Genomic DNA, 14,927 nt, shown 5'->3' on the forward strand with positions numbered 1-14,927 from the left:
ACACACTTCATATATTATAAATATGTTGTATTAGAGTACCATTATTATACAGTATTGGTGAGATGGAATGAGAGAAGTAATATTGGTTAAGATTTCTTTTACTGGAGTACCCACAGGTATTTAAGATCTGCTGGAAAATTTCAAGTTTCATGGAATTTTGCTTAATTAGAATCTTGTTTCATAACTGAGTTTCCAGTGCTTTCTTGAAAAATGGTAACACAAGATTCTTTTTTGCTTTCATCATACTGTATGTGCATCTACTATTAAAGTAATTAATACACTGATCTTTGTTTCAATGGTGATGCTAGTAACTTGATTTACTTCCGTTTATTAAAATAACTTGTCGCAGTAGCTTTTCAAGAATATCGTTTAAGCCTTTTTAACTTTGGGGGAAATGATCATGCTTTCTGAAGAATTAAGTAAAGCAAAGATGGGCTTTGTAATTTGTTGTGTTCAGTGTGGCTGGGGTGCAGGAAGAGGAGGTTTGGAGTACAGTATAGCCATGGTTGGGTTTCATGCAGTAAATGCAGAACTGATATTTAATTTGTTGCATTGGATCCTGACCTCATTTTTGAACACAATGTTTATGTTATGAAGATATTTTTCAGTCACTTAAATCTTAACTTCTTGTGTCTGGAAAAATATGTTTCTTCTATCAGATAGCACATGTATTGGTGCAGATCTGAAAGTGCTTTTCTGCATACAGGAAGCATCTTCTGTTAATAAAAGGACTGAAAGAATCTAAAGATGTTCTACTTGGGCAACAGACTGTACAGCTTTCTGTGCAAGCAGAGAAGTGTGAGAACTAGCTGTAGGATGTATCTAACATAGCATTTTGTGAGTTCTGATATAAGCTCTTGTACACATGTTTTAGAGAACAGCAATAATTGTTATTTTCTTTCTGATTCTTTGGGTTCCCTTTATAGTCTCCCCTTCCCACCCCACTCCCATGTCTGTGCCAATTTCTTACCTTCCTTTAAACTGAAATTATTTTAGGTTCAGAAGCTGTACTGAGCCAGCAGGGAAGCACTTGCCTGGCAATTCTTTGCATGTTTACTCACCCCACTGTTCAGTGGGGTTGACTCTCAAGTATGTGTGTATAGGATGGCTAAGCACATTTATCTGGCAGTAAGTCCCATTAAATTCAGTAGAACTTATGTCCAGATAAGTTCTCTCCCTTCCTCTTCAGCTCAGAAAAGGGTGCCTGAGGCTTCTTTGTGCATAAGAGCACATAGACAAGTGGAGAAGCCCACTTACTCTCCAATTTATAAAGGGCAGCTAGTACTTCTTTGGCTCTGAACCTGCCAGGTAGTCATTTAGATGAGTTGTTGTTCACACAGCACATGGAATAGAATATGTGTATCCTTTGCTGGTACTCAAATGTGCAGCTCCACAGAAGTGCAGTCAAGAGAGTCCCCCTCTGCCTGTTCTGTCTGAGCTGCAACTCATCTAAATGATTGCCTGGCAGGTGGATTCTGTGCAGTGTTCCCTGTAAGAGGGACTTCCAGATGTTGTTGACTACAACTCCCCTAATCCCCAGCTGCAACGGCCTTTGGCTGGGGATTAGGGGAATTGTAGTCAACAAAACATCTGGAAATCCCTCTTACAAGGAACACTGGTTCTGCACCTACTGGGTAGTTGGAACACCCAGGGAGCCCAGAGCCAAGTTTAGAGCCTTCCCCCACCCCACTTCCCCCACCCCACCCCAGCCTGAGGAGGGGAGGCTGGGGCTTGTTTTGGCACTGGGAAGCCAGGCTCTAGAGCACTTTAGGACTGCCATGTCAGAACAAGCCCCAGGCATCCTCTGAAGCTTAGAGCAGGGGAAGGGGTGGGAGAAGCTGCTCTCCGCTCCAAGGTTAGGAGATAACCTGGGGCTCTCTCACATGCCAAGGACAAAAACTGTGGAAGCTTGATCATATACCTACAAGGGTATCACCCCCAGTGCCCCATGATTTTGTAAGCTTTTTATTTATGGGAGGTTGTGTAGTCTCCCTGTCTTACCCTTGACCATGCATCTAGTCTGACTTTGGAAATAAGAAAAGAAAAGGTGAACAACTATATCTCCCTGCATGCAGCGCTAACTCCTGTAAGGACAAGATGGAGCTGGTGAACAACTTTTGGTTCCTATTCAGAGTAAGAGTTGACCTCCTGTTTTGAACACTGTTCTGTTTCCATGTCAGTATCTGAAATCTATTTGCAGGGTTTTAAACCCTGCTGTGCATATTTATATTCTTGGAAACAAAATAATAGGTTTTGTGTAATCCCACAAGACAACTGTTCGGCTTCTTGACAAGCTAAACTATGAGTCCCAGGACTCATAGTTTGTCAGATTAATGCTTTTGCATTTTTTTGGAATCAACAAAGGCATTTGGAGAGAGCAGCTGTTCTTGGAAAACCACCAACCCAGAGCGTCTGGATTGGTGTATGGCACTATGTGAAGCTTGCCAGCAGTATGCTTTAATTATAATAAATAATTCTTGCATTGCATTTTCCTTGATGCTTAAATAGTTTCACACACACTCTAGGCTACTTGACAGCCTGAGTGAAACTGTAATGGGCATCCTCCACCCTATTCCCACCCACCAAAGCCTTGCAGTTATGGTCCTCTGCCACTTCCCTTATCTTGCCTTAACTGGTGGTAGTGGCATGTGGTAGTGGCAGCAGCTGCCACTGCTGCTCCTCATCTCACTTTGCCTTTAGAAAAGGTTTTGCAGTATCTTTACCATTATCGAACCTGCCCTGCTTGTAGCTTCCTTCTTCCCCACCCCCCAAACGCTCATAAATAATTCCTAATGAAAAACTTCCCACCCCACAGTTTCCATTTTCATGTGCCTCCCCATATCTCCTGACTGGCAGGCTTTTCAGGCATTGCTTGAGCCAGGGCTCCTGGGGATTAGCCAGGGTGGAAAGATGTGAGTGATGAAATAATATAGGTTTAGCCTTTGAGTGTGTGTAAAAGAGTATACTTGAGATGAAGGAAAAGGTGGTGTGAGCCCCTGCCCCTCTCACCTTATAAATTAACTGGTGCCTCTCTTGTACTTTGCCCTGGCTAACTGGGCAAAGAGGCACCTTTTTAACATGGTGATTCTCTTTATTTAGCAGGGGGAGAGTAACTGGCCTTATCCACTCCCAGCACAGTATCTCCAGTGACTGTTGCTGGTATCCATCTTATGTTTCTTTTTAGATTGTGTGAGCCCTTTGTGGACAGGGAGCCATCTTATCTATCTTCTATATATTTAATTCTCTTAAATGTACCTGTCGGTAATCCCATGCATGGCAGCTCTAGAGAGAGTTTGCAAGCAGCTGCCGGACTAGCGAAATGGACGGGGGAGAAAATAGGGATCCTGGCCATCATCCTCTGGAAGCAGAAGGCGGCGGCGGGCTGGCACAGCCACAGGTGGAGGAGGAAGTGGTGTGGCTGGCACAGGAGGAAGTGGTGTGGCTGGCACAGCCACAGGTGGAGGAGGAAGTGGTGGTGGGCCGACCTGGCCGCTGGGAGGAGGAGGCGGCAGGCCGGCCTGCCAGTCAGAAAGCACTGACTGGTGGAGAAGAGAAGTGTGTGGAGAAGAGAAGTGGGTGGGTGGACAAGCCGGCCGGCGGGAAGGCGGGGGGGGGGGCAGCCGTGGTGCTAGCCTGAGGTGCAGGTGCCCTGCGCCCAGCCCAGCAAGTTTATTTATTATTTCTCTGTGTAAACCGCTTTGGAAACTTGTTGGAAAGCAGTATATAAATATTTGTTGATGTTGATTGCAGCACCCATTCTGCAGTGATGGTGGTGGTGGGGTGTCTTGTCTGCAGGCTAGCACAGGGTGCAGTAATGTGGCTGGATTGGTGAAGGAGGTAGGTGGGCTGTTGGCTTCAGCTCGGTGATCTGAGCCCCATTAGCAGATCTGCACTTGCTTGGACCAGTGGAGGCTGCTAGCTGTGTCCCCAAGATGGTGCCGCACATGGCCCTGCAGCCGCTACAGTGGCAATATCTTAGCCCTTGCCAGGCCCTTTCTTCAGTGACTCTCATAAAGCTTGGCCACATACTTTCCAGGCATAGATTACTGCCCTAAGCAGAGACCAGAATTCTGGTAGGGATTTCATGAGCGAAGTGTTCTTATGTGTAAATGCATCACACTTTGACTCTCAAGGTCATTTGACTGGTTCATATTTTGACAGGAGTTGACCAAATGTGTTTAGAGCCTTAAGAGGGTGAATGCTTCTCTGCTGTAACACTGGGGAAGGTCTAAAGTTGGAAGAACAAAACAAGGTGGAATGAAGCTGATGACTGTGTAATAATATGTAAATATGGAATATTGCATAATGAAGTGATCTGCATTTAATTACGTTTTGGAAAAAGTATGTGAATCTGTAGAAACTGCAGTCAAGGAATATCTCAGTAAGGAATGTGTATGTGTTTTCTTCTAGTATGCAAATTTAAGGCTCATAAAAGATGTGCAGTCAGGGCAATAAACAACTGCAAATGGACTACATTGACTTCAATTGGGAAAGACATTATTGAGGATGAAGATGGTGTAAGTATTTATCATAAATGTGGACAGCACATCACATGCTTCACTGTTTATTTAGAGAAACCATGCATTTAATAATAATTTTGTAGGGCCATTATAATTATAGTTACTTATGAATCTCATGTACATTAAAGGGGGGCAAATTTATGAAGTCTTTACCACATTCTGTTCTGGACTGAGATGAGTAATTGTACTTAAAGCAAACAAGTCCTGTAACCTGTAACTGTAACAAGTCCTTTCTGCAGGAAATGTCAAGTTGGGGTGGGGTGGGGGGCTTTTACAACAGCTATTCCACTGGCCTTGTACTGCAGAGGCAGAAGGGAACCAGCCAGAAGATACTGTGGCCAGCAAGACCAGTGGAAAGATGGGTGCTTGGGTGCTAAGGATGAGATCAGGTCTGGCCCAAGCTCCCTGGCACCTGAGAGGGAATACTGAGCTGCTGATGCCACATCTACCCCTGTATTGTGCAGAGTGTGCACCATGCACTGATTTGCCCACCCCCTGCCCAAACCCCCTGCCCAAACTGCCACCCCCTTCTACTCCCATTCCTATGGCTTTATTGCACTGTGTGTGCCAAGCACTCCTCTGCCCCCTGCCTGAAATGCATCCTTACACGATCTTCCCCTCCTCATCTCACATGATCTTTCTCCTCTCACAAACCACAACCCTTGTACCCTCTTTCAAGCTTCACCCAAACTCATCCTTATCTGGCAGAGCAGCTCTTCCTCCTGGTTCCGCTTCATTGTCCCATCCTTCCTGTTTTTTGAAAAGGCAGGGGCAGGACATGGAACAGTAGGAGGTTTGTGGAGGACCCCAAACTTCTACTCTATGTCTCACCCCTGCCATGCAGGGGGAGCAGGACATAGTGGGAGGAAGGGCAGTGGTGGCAGGGATATAGCTGCAGCTGCCATTCAACTGCTAATAGAGAGGTTGGTCAGGCAGGCAGCCCGTGGCAGCCCAAGACCTTGATGTGCCTGAGTGTGCCTTAGCACCAAACATTGTTTCCTCCCCCTTGCATGCTTCCTTTTGTTTGTGGTAGCAACAGTAGGCACCATTTCACTAGATCTGTGCATGGAGACACGTGTGAACACTTGCTTCTGCTTTCACTACTGCCTGGCCCGGTGTACAGTCTCCTCCCTCCCTCATGCCAGGTTAGCAATGAAACCTGGAAAGCAACAGCAGAGGAAATGATGAAAGGGCAATAGAGCACTTTCATTGTTCCGCTTCCTTCCCCGTTTGATTACTAGCCCAGTGTAAGGGAGGCAGGAGGCTGCAGCTGAGTGAGGAGTTGGAGTCTTAAGAGCCGAGGATTGTCTCTAAGAGCCAAGGACTGTCTTGGGGCAGCTCTTTCCTGAGCAGCTACTCTGATGGCAGTGAGAGGTAGACAGCAGAGGGAGGCAAGTGAGGTAGTGGGTAGCATATTATTGGCCTAGTAGCACTCCAAAAACCTGCCACTTGAGGTGACTGCCTCACCTGGCCTCTTGAAAAGACTGCCCCTGCAGGCAGCAGGACAGCTAGTTCACCACCTTGGCCAGTCTATTGCCTAAAGCGACTGCCTCACCAGGCCTCATTAGCAGGCTAGCTCTGAGTAGAGTTTGGATATGGCTCTGATAATGAGCTAAGCTCAACCCATTTGCTCCCTTGGTAAACAACAAGCTGCTGTGATGGAGGGCAATATGAAATGATCCTCCAGCCCCTGAAAAATCTGAAAGCCTTCTCTCTCTGTAGCAATAATGTGTGGGGACCAACTCCTCACCCCTTAGCTAACATACTAATATTACTTCGAAGAACTGAGCCATGACCACTATAATGTGGGGTTTATTGTAAGTGGCCAGAATCCAAAGAACGGCCTGACTTTTTCAGCCTTCCCCTTCCATCACCTTCCACCCTGCCACCCCCATTCATTAAAAAAAGAAATAAACCCTGACCCTGAAGTTCAGGGGAAACTTTGGAGCAGCATTTTATAAGGTGTGAAAGGCTGCTCTTGGAAGGAGAAATTGGCAAAATCCCCTTTGCTCATGGACACAGGAGGTGGTTTGATCATGTACAATGTCCCTTTGGATCCAAGTCTAATAGTTTTCAAAATGGGTTGAAGGTAAAAAGCAACTAATGCCGTATTGAACTTAGAGGAAAACGACTTACCTATCCCCCCCCTCTTTTGCCCATAACACCTCCACTGCAGGTAGCTATGCCTCACCAGTGGTTAGAAGGAAATCTGCCTGTCAGTGCCAAATGTGCAGTCTGTGACAAGACCTGTGGTAGTGTTCTGCGCCTGCAAGACTGGAAGTGCCTTTGGTGTAAAACAATGGTAGGTTCACATTGTTCACATCTTTGAGTTTGTTTTCCTCAACACTTTTTTTTTTAACCTCTTCTCATAGTAGCAAAGGAATGTTAGCACTGTCTGTGGTGAGCCGTGGTTTACACTAAGATTGTCAGTGGACTAAAATGTTTAGTTGATTAAACTGCCTATAATTTAATTTATATATACATATTGCCAAAACCTCAATTTAGGTTCCTTTTTAAGAAACAGATATTTGTTATCTGTAGTGTTTTCTTTTCCATTCCTTATTACATGAATAGGCCATCACCCAAACAGCTTAAAAACATAGTACTCCCTCAGGCTTCAGTCCTCACTGATTACAGTTTGTCCTTATCAACTAATCCACTGAAGCACAAGGCGATGGGCCTCACTTCAGTAGGGTCCTGGCTTGGGATATGGCAATTATCCCAGGGTCCCCTCCAGGGTATATTGATTCTCTCTGGTTCCTGCATATTCTAGAGCTTGTGGTGGGGACCTTCTTGCACCTGAGGCTCCAGCACTATGCAAAGGCTCTGATGACCAAATGATGTATCTTCTGAGACAGACTCTGAAAGATGGTGAGCAGAGCAGGTGGTGCAGGACCATCGGAGCCTCCTGTGAGGTGCACCAGTACCATTCTGAACTCTGGAACTTTGGCCATAACTTTGTGGAAATGGGATGGTGCCTGTGGATCCCTCAGGATTATTGGGACTTGGACTGCATAAAAAGATGTAGAGGCCTTCTTGCAATGTCAGTGGTGTGCATAGTCCTCACTTTCATCCACTCATGCCTGGCAAGGTGGTCCAAATAACAATGGACAATGTATCTACTAAGTGTATCATCAAGTAAGGGGCATGACTTTGCAAATATTTGCAGAACCTTGATGGGCCTTTGGCCTTGGTGCATGAATTTTGATACTTGTACCCCTAAAGCTTCATGTGGCTGGCATCAACCAAAGTGGGTCAATAATGATAATGATAATAATAATAATAATAATATATAAACAATTAAGAATGGCAACTTGAAGAAAGAAACAGAGGGCTGCATATTGGCTGCACAAGAACAGGCACTAAGAACAAATGCAATAAGAGCAAAGGTAGAAAAATCAACAACAAACAGCAAGTGCTGCCTTTGTAAAGAAGCAGATGAAACAGTGGACCACTTAATCAGCTGTTGTAAAAAGATCGCACAGACTGATTACAAACAAAGGCATGACAAAGTAGCAGGGATGATATACTGGAACATCTGCAAAAAATACAAGCTTCCTGTAGCTAAAGATTGGTGGGACCATAAAATTGAAAAAGTGGTAGAAAACGAAGATGCAAAAATATTATGGGACTTCCGACTACAAACAGACAAACATCTGCCACACAGTACACCAGATATAACTGTAGTCGAGAAGAAAGAAAAACAAGTTAAAATAATCGACATAGCAAAACCAGGGGATAGCAGAATAGAAGAAAAAGAAATAGAAAAAATAAAATACAAAGATCTACGAATTGAAATTGAAAGGCTGTGGCAGAAGAAGACCAAAATAATCCCAGTAGTAATTGGTGCCCTCAGTGCAATTCCAAAAGACCTTGAAGAGCACCTCAACACCATAGGGGCCACAGAAATCACCACAGAAATAACCATCAAAAAGCAACTTTACTGGGAACAGTCTATATTCTATGATGATATCTATAATAATAACAACAACGACATTGATAATAAAATTCAGCCATCCCAGGTCCTTGGGAAGGACCCGATTTCTGGATAAAACAAACAAGTCAATAACACCTGTCTGACTGTGTAAACAAGAAATAATAATAAATTAATAATAATAATATAATATATAAACACCACTTTTCACCCCAAAGACTCACAAAGCAATTTACATAGCAAAAAGAATGAGACAATGGTTCCCTGTCACAAAGGGTTCACAGCCTAAAGCAGGGGTGCACAACTCAGGAACCAACCATGATATGGGGGCCAAGATAAATTTTCAGGGCCTTAATTATTACATTAAAAGTAATTATTAAAATATTAATGAAAGTGGGGGGCAGAGAGTTGGAGTCCGGTGAAGGCGAAGGGAAAAAGGGATGAGGAAAGGTGTCAGTGAATTCTGGCCCAGGGTCAGGTTTAGCAAGGCAAATTGGTGGTGCTGGGGATCTGGTCTCCAATGGCCAACTGTGTTGAGCCACTGCTGCTTGTCAGCAGGAAGGGCCAAGGACTCTTCTTGGCTCTTGCTGTTGCTTCAGGACATTCCTTCCTGCAGGCCAGCAAAAAATTCCTCATGAGCCAAATCTGGCCCCCAGGCCTTCAGTTGTACAAGCCTATTCTAAAGGAAACACAAGGGAGGCACCAGCAAGAGCCACTGAGGAATACCTTGCTGGGTTGAATAAGGAAAGTTGCTCTTCCCCTGCCAACTCTTTATCAAGAGAGTCACCACCTTAAAAAGTGCCTCTTTGCTCACTTAGCAGAGGTACTTGCATCTGTGCTGAGCTTCTGTTTAGTACTGTTGCAGCATAGGTTGAAGCCCTTTTGAATGGCTCACATTAAGGTGGCCTTTCTTGGTAGCAATAATGCTTGCTACACTTGTAAGTGAGCTTGTGCACTTCATCACAATTCTTCTTTCCTACACATGCAGAAGGATAATGTGTTGTTCTGCTCAGACCTTGAGGCTATTCACACGAGCATGCAGAACTGGACTAAGGGAGCCCAGCCCAGCTACAAAGCAGCAAACCAGCCTAACTAGCCACCTGGGGAGCGAGCACTCCCTTAACCTGTTTTTTAAAAAATTGTGTGTCAGCTGCGGCTGCTGGAACACTCGGACGGGAGGGGGGGTGGATTCCAGTAATGCACTGTGCACTTGTGTGGTGCATTATTGGGACTCCTGGGGGCGGCGCATCCCAGCACCCTGACCCCTGCAGCTGCTGGGTGAGCTGCAGGCGAGCCACCGCTCATCTGGGCAGGCGAGCTTGCTGCACAGGGACTTAGCTGAGATCGTCTGCGGGGAAGGTAGGCTGAACTCGCTTTCCCCGCAACCCACCTGTGAGCTCTTCTCACTGATCATGAGAAGAGCTCTATTGTGTTCCTCCTAAATTGATCATCTCTGGTTTTCACATTAATCGGGATGTGGTACTCCTTGTCCTTGTACCATAACATAAAGACAATGGGACCTTTATACCTTGGTTGTTCACAGTTCCCTAGCTTTCTATTTGTACCAGATGGCAGTATTCAGGAAACATAGTAACATCTTCCTCTACAGATCTTAAGAAAGCACACTGTCTCTACAGAGACTCTCATAGACTAGACTCTCATAGACTAGCTGAATGAACTAGCTAAGCAATCTCTTCCACTAAGAGTCACTTTATTGGAAGAGTTCCCACCTTTTCTAGGAGGATCTTTTGGATTTGTGAAAGGCTGCCAAGATGCAGTCTTCAAGAATAAACCAATACATACATACATACATACATACATACATACATACATACATACATACAGTCTTCAAGAGGGTAGTTCTCCGTAACAGCTGATTCTCATGACAATATCAGCACCGTCTACATAGGTCAGCTTTCTAATCAACCATATGTGGATTTGCATTGTGACCTCAAAGGAGTACAGGTTTGCTTACCTGTAACTGAGGTTATTTGAGCCGTCATTGGTGCATTCACACAACTTGCCCGCTCCTTGAGGCAGCTCTTTCTTGTTTCTCCTGCATATTTTATCTGCAGGAGTTGCAAAAGACCTGAGTGCTCACCCCAGCTGTCAACACACACACACACACACACACACTCTCAGAATTTTCTTTGCAAGAGCTCTCTAGTTAGTTGGAATGTTTATGTGTATGTGCAGCAGCACAGATGAACATTTAAAGATCATCAGTTGCTGGTAAACTATCTGGGTGTTTTGTTGTAGTACCAGACAGCAAAGCTAGATTGTCCCTGAAGGGCTGCCACACATAGCTAGTTGGCCGCATGTGACTTGATGGGTTAGAGGTTGTTCAGGTGTGTCGTGGCTCCATCCCTTGGGATGAGTATACAACTTTATTCTTATATACTGTATGCCCTTGAAAAGTATTTTATTGTATTACAATACTGAAAAAAATCCAGTTATATTTTGGGGACAAAATATAAAAAGACTATGGCTCATCCACTGTTAAATTATTTCTAGGTGCACACTGCTTGCAGAGATTTGTATCCTCGCAAGTGTCCACTTGGCCAGTGTAAAGTGTCCATTATCCCTCCTACAGCACTGAACAGCATAGACTCCGATGGTATGTAGAACCTGAGAGGTGCATTTGTGTATGATACGAGAGTGTGATGTGTTCTGCAAGGCAGAAAGCAAAGATAATTGGGTGTAAGTAATGCAGTGTTTCATGTTGTTATGCAGCCATTTTTCTTTTCCTTTCTTTTTGCCAATGCACTGAAGGAACTGTACAGTACAGGGCCTTGTGCAAGTCAGATAGGGCAAAGACGGGACATGGTGGGGAAGGAGTGGGAGTGGCTTAATTGTTTGAATGGCAGTAGGAGCAGGAGACCTTCCTGCCTCCACAGGAAGATGTTTATTGACTTAAATAGTTCTGTGCTGAGATATCTGACCAAACAACCTCCATAGGGCATGGATGACATGGATGTGACAGTCTGATAATACACATTCACCACTAAATGCACTGACAAAACTGGGTGCTGCCCCAGACCCATTCTACTGACACATGTCCATAGAGGGAAGGGGACAGAAAAAGGAATGATCTTGAACAAATGGCCCTTGCAGTGAGCACCAGACCATCAAAGACCATATGATAAGAAATAGGTTGTTGACTCTCTTCTCAGGTCCAAGTGCTGGTGCAGCAGCAGTTATTCTTACACAGTGTAGGAGATCATCCTTCACTATGGGCTGAGTACATGAAGTGGCTCAATAGATAGGGCTTGTACAAACTAGATAGATCCACCTTCTTTCCAACAGGCAGTGGTAGCAGGATTCTCTCATGCACCAGACCATCAAAGACTGTACAATAAGGAATAGGATGTTGACTCTCTTCTCAGGTCCAAGTGTGGGTGCAGCAGCTGTAATTTGCAAGTATCCAGAGTATCAGACTGCAATGAACATATCATACATTCTCACAAAATAATTTTGTGAGAATAAATAATAATTTTCTGGTTTGTGACAGCCTTGTCTAGATGAGACAAACTAGAATTTGAGTGAAAAGCTTATTGAGAGGTGGTCAGCCCAGTTAATGGTGTTCTGGTGGAGCGGGGATATAAAGGATTGATATGACAAGTGTAAACTGGACAGACGAAAAATTTGGAGGAAAAAAGGCAAGTAGTCTGCTGTACAAGTAGTAGTAGAGCTGGAATAACACAGCATTAACAGGAGCCGACAAAAAAGTGTCCCGGAAGGGCTATGCTGAAGAAATGGGATTTAACGAAAGATTTGAAGTAGGAGGTGGCATGATAGTGGGAGGGCTGTCCTGATCCTGAAGGGTGGCATTGCAGAAGGTAAGAGGTGAAAAGGGGATTTGGAAAGAGTGAGTATAAGGAAGGGAAGAATGAGAACCACTGTGTCTAACTTTAATAGAGGAGGGTGTAGTTAGGGATATGCATGAACCTGTTCGGTGTTCTATTCTTAGAACAGGTTCAGAATCCCTGCGTTTGAACCGGTTCTAACACGGGGACGGGGGTAGCTTTAAGGGGGGGGGGGTTGCACTTAGCCACCTCCCCGGCTGTTCTTCCCCCTCTGGTGCTCTGTGTATAAATAGTCCGGTGGGGTGGCAGCGTCACCTCCTTGGCACCCCGATGTTTCATTGACTGGAAGTACTGTGTGTGTGTTGTGGGCTGCCGCACATAGCACACATGACATGCATGTGCCTGCCTGCGATGCGAGCACATGCACATGTCACTTCCGATCACTTCCGTTTAGCAAAACAATGGGGCAGCAAGGAGGTACACTGCTGACCCGCCAGACTATTTACAATTATCTCATATTGTCTAGCTGCCATTTGCATGGAAGTGGGCCATTATAACTCTTTGACGGATTTACAATTTTGTCTTACAATAAAAAGGCAGCAGACAGCCACCCATGCAAACAAGGAACAGTCTATTTTCATGTCTAATGTATACTGATGATGCTATATCAATAAATATAAATAGGAATAATAATAATGGAAACTCCATAACCTAATGTGCTTTTATTTAGATTAGTTCTTAAGAAAACTAGCAGAGGTACAAATACATTGATTTTGATTTTGTTTAAAAATACTGCCTTTAATACGCCTTTTAGATGGAAACACACAAATACTAGAACATACAAAAATACACTGCAGTTCACAGACATGATTTAAATAGTTGCTTCAAAAGATCAAGCCAAGTTAAGTTATCCTGGGTTGTAACAGTAGCTATTTATCATTTTGTATGTGTTACAAAATCAAGGCAGGGTACAATAAAATAAAAGCAACTCAACCCTGCCCACAGACTTTTCGGGCAGGGTGATGCAGCGGCCCCTCTGGAGAGCGGCCCCTCCACCTGCTCTCCAGACATAACGCTCCGGAGGCTCTCTTCAGCCAGTGCAAATTGGCTTTTTAGACTGGGCGTTGTTGCTTTCTTTGTTAGCTAAAGCAGCCAGTGAAAACTTTACTGGGATTTCAGGAGGAACCTGGTTCCCTCAGCTTTGTTTATGTCATTTTTATTCTTTACTTTATTCACAGGATTCTGGAAAGCCACATGCCCACCATCTTGTGCCAGTCCTCTTTTGGTTTTTGTTAATTCGAAGAGTGGAGACAATCAGGGAGTAAAATTTCTCCGAAGATTCAAGCAGTCACTAAATCCTGCTCAAGTGTTTGATTTAATGAACGGAGGACCTCATTTAGGGTAATGAACAATTGCTATTTATGAGCCTTCGTTCTTGAAAGGGTCAGATTTGGGTCATTACATAATGGGTACATTGCATAATGATACTTTGTTCCACAAAATGGGGTGTCTTTTTTATTTCTGGCTACTTCAGAGTTGTGAATTCTAACACATAGGGATTCCTGAACATCACTAAGCACTTGGTAGAATTTTTCCTTGTAAAATGTACAGAGCAATTTCCAGATAATAGGAAATTAGGTCTTTTAAACTTCTTTTCTGTTACACATTTTGGACAGTAGCATTATCCTCCCTATTTCTAGTTGCAAATTGCAGGGATCATCACTTGCTGCCAGAGGCGTTGTCTGTGAAAATTTTAGGTTCATAGGTGTTAACATTGACTGTTCTCCCCTTTTATAATCATTAATATGGTCTAAGACAGTGACTTTTCAAAAATGCACAAGACGGCTTAAAACAATATGAAACACTGAGCTATGACCCCATCTCCCTTACTGCTCATTTCTATCCTTGAAGTATACTGTATTATTTTATAGCAGGGATGGCAAACGTGGGCCAGATTTAGTCTCAGAACAATTTTACTGACCCCCAGTGGCCTTGTTACTCAAGCTGCAATAAAACAAGCTCTTCTCGGTTTCACTTGTAAGGATAAATAATGAAGATGGTCTATGTGTATTTCACCTTAATGTTGTTATATTGCTGTCTCATGTTCATGCCTGCAAAGGGAAATGATTATTGTTAAGCTGCCGTTTTGAAAAACCTTTCAGATAGCATATTTGTTTTTCTTCATGCTTTGTGCAGACACACAAATGGGGTTTGTGGCTGTGCAGAGCAATTTCAGGGACTGGTGCCTTCCTGCCTAAAGAGCTGAACACCTCACTTCGTTTTCAAAGATGAGGTAGTTGCCTCAAGCAGTGAGTTTTTGGGGCTGCATCAGGGCAGCAAGATGCCCTTGCTGCCCTGTGCCATCTGAGTAGCTCTTTGCCAAGTGGAGGCATAGCTACCCCTTGGCAAAGAGCTGTTCCTCTCCTCTTGACCTCCTCCTTCTCCCTCTCTTTGTTACTGTTTCCTTTTGATAGATATAAGTTTATTCAGTCATTTTGTCTTTTGCTCCCCGCTGCCTCCTCTGAGAAGGGGAAGAAGCAGAAGCAAAAATGAGAAAAGGGCATTAGAACAACCTGGAAAAGGTGCAGAAGAGGGCAACCAAGATGATCAAGGGCCCGGAGCACTTTCCTTATGAAGCAAGGCTACAGCATCTGGGGCTTTTTAGTA

At 44.2% G+C, this 14,927-nt stretch overlaps 1 protein-coding gene across 7 annotated transcripts in view; it reads left to right on the plus strand.

Moving 5' to 3' along the window:
* Positions 1-14,927, plus strand: part of DGKH (diacylglycerol kinase eta) — a 176,568-nt gene that overhangs the window by 86,070 nt on the left and 75,571 nt on the right. For 6 of the 7 annotated variants that reach the window (XR_008319428.1, XM_053309351.1, XM_053309353.1 and 3 more), the window contains 4 exons: positions 4,411-4,517; positions 6,697-6,822; positions 10,969-11,071; positions 13,499-13,661. Coding sequence is in view for 6 of the 7 variants with exons in the window: in XM_053309351.1 (XP_053165326.1) it covers positions 4,411-4,517; positions 6,697-6,822; positions 10,969-11,071; positions 13,499-13,661 (499 nt within the window). In the remaining variant the exon portion in view is untranslated. The remainder of the gene's footprint in view (positions 1-4,410; positions 4,518-6,696; positions 6,823-10,968; positions 11,072-13,498; positions 13,662-14,927) is intronic. The other variant, XM_053309356.1, reaches the window with a different exon arrangement.

This window comes from Hemicordylus capensis, chromosome 3 (genome assembly GCF_027244095.1).
Source record: "Hemicordylus capensis ecotype Gifberg chromosome 3, rHemCap1.1.pri, whole genome shotgun sequence".
NCBI lineage: Eukaryota > Metazoa > Chordata > Lepidosauria > Squamata > Cordylidae > Hemicordylus > Hemicordylus capensis.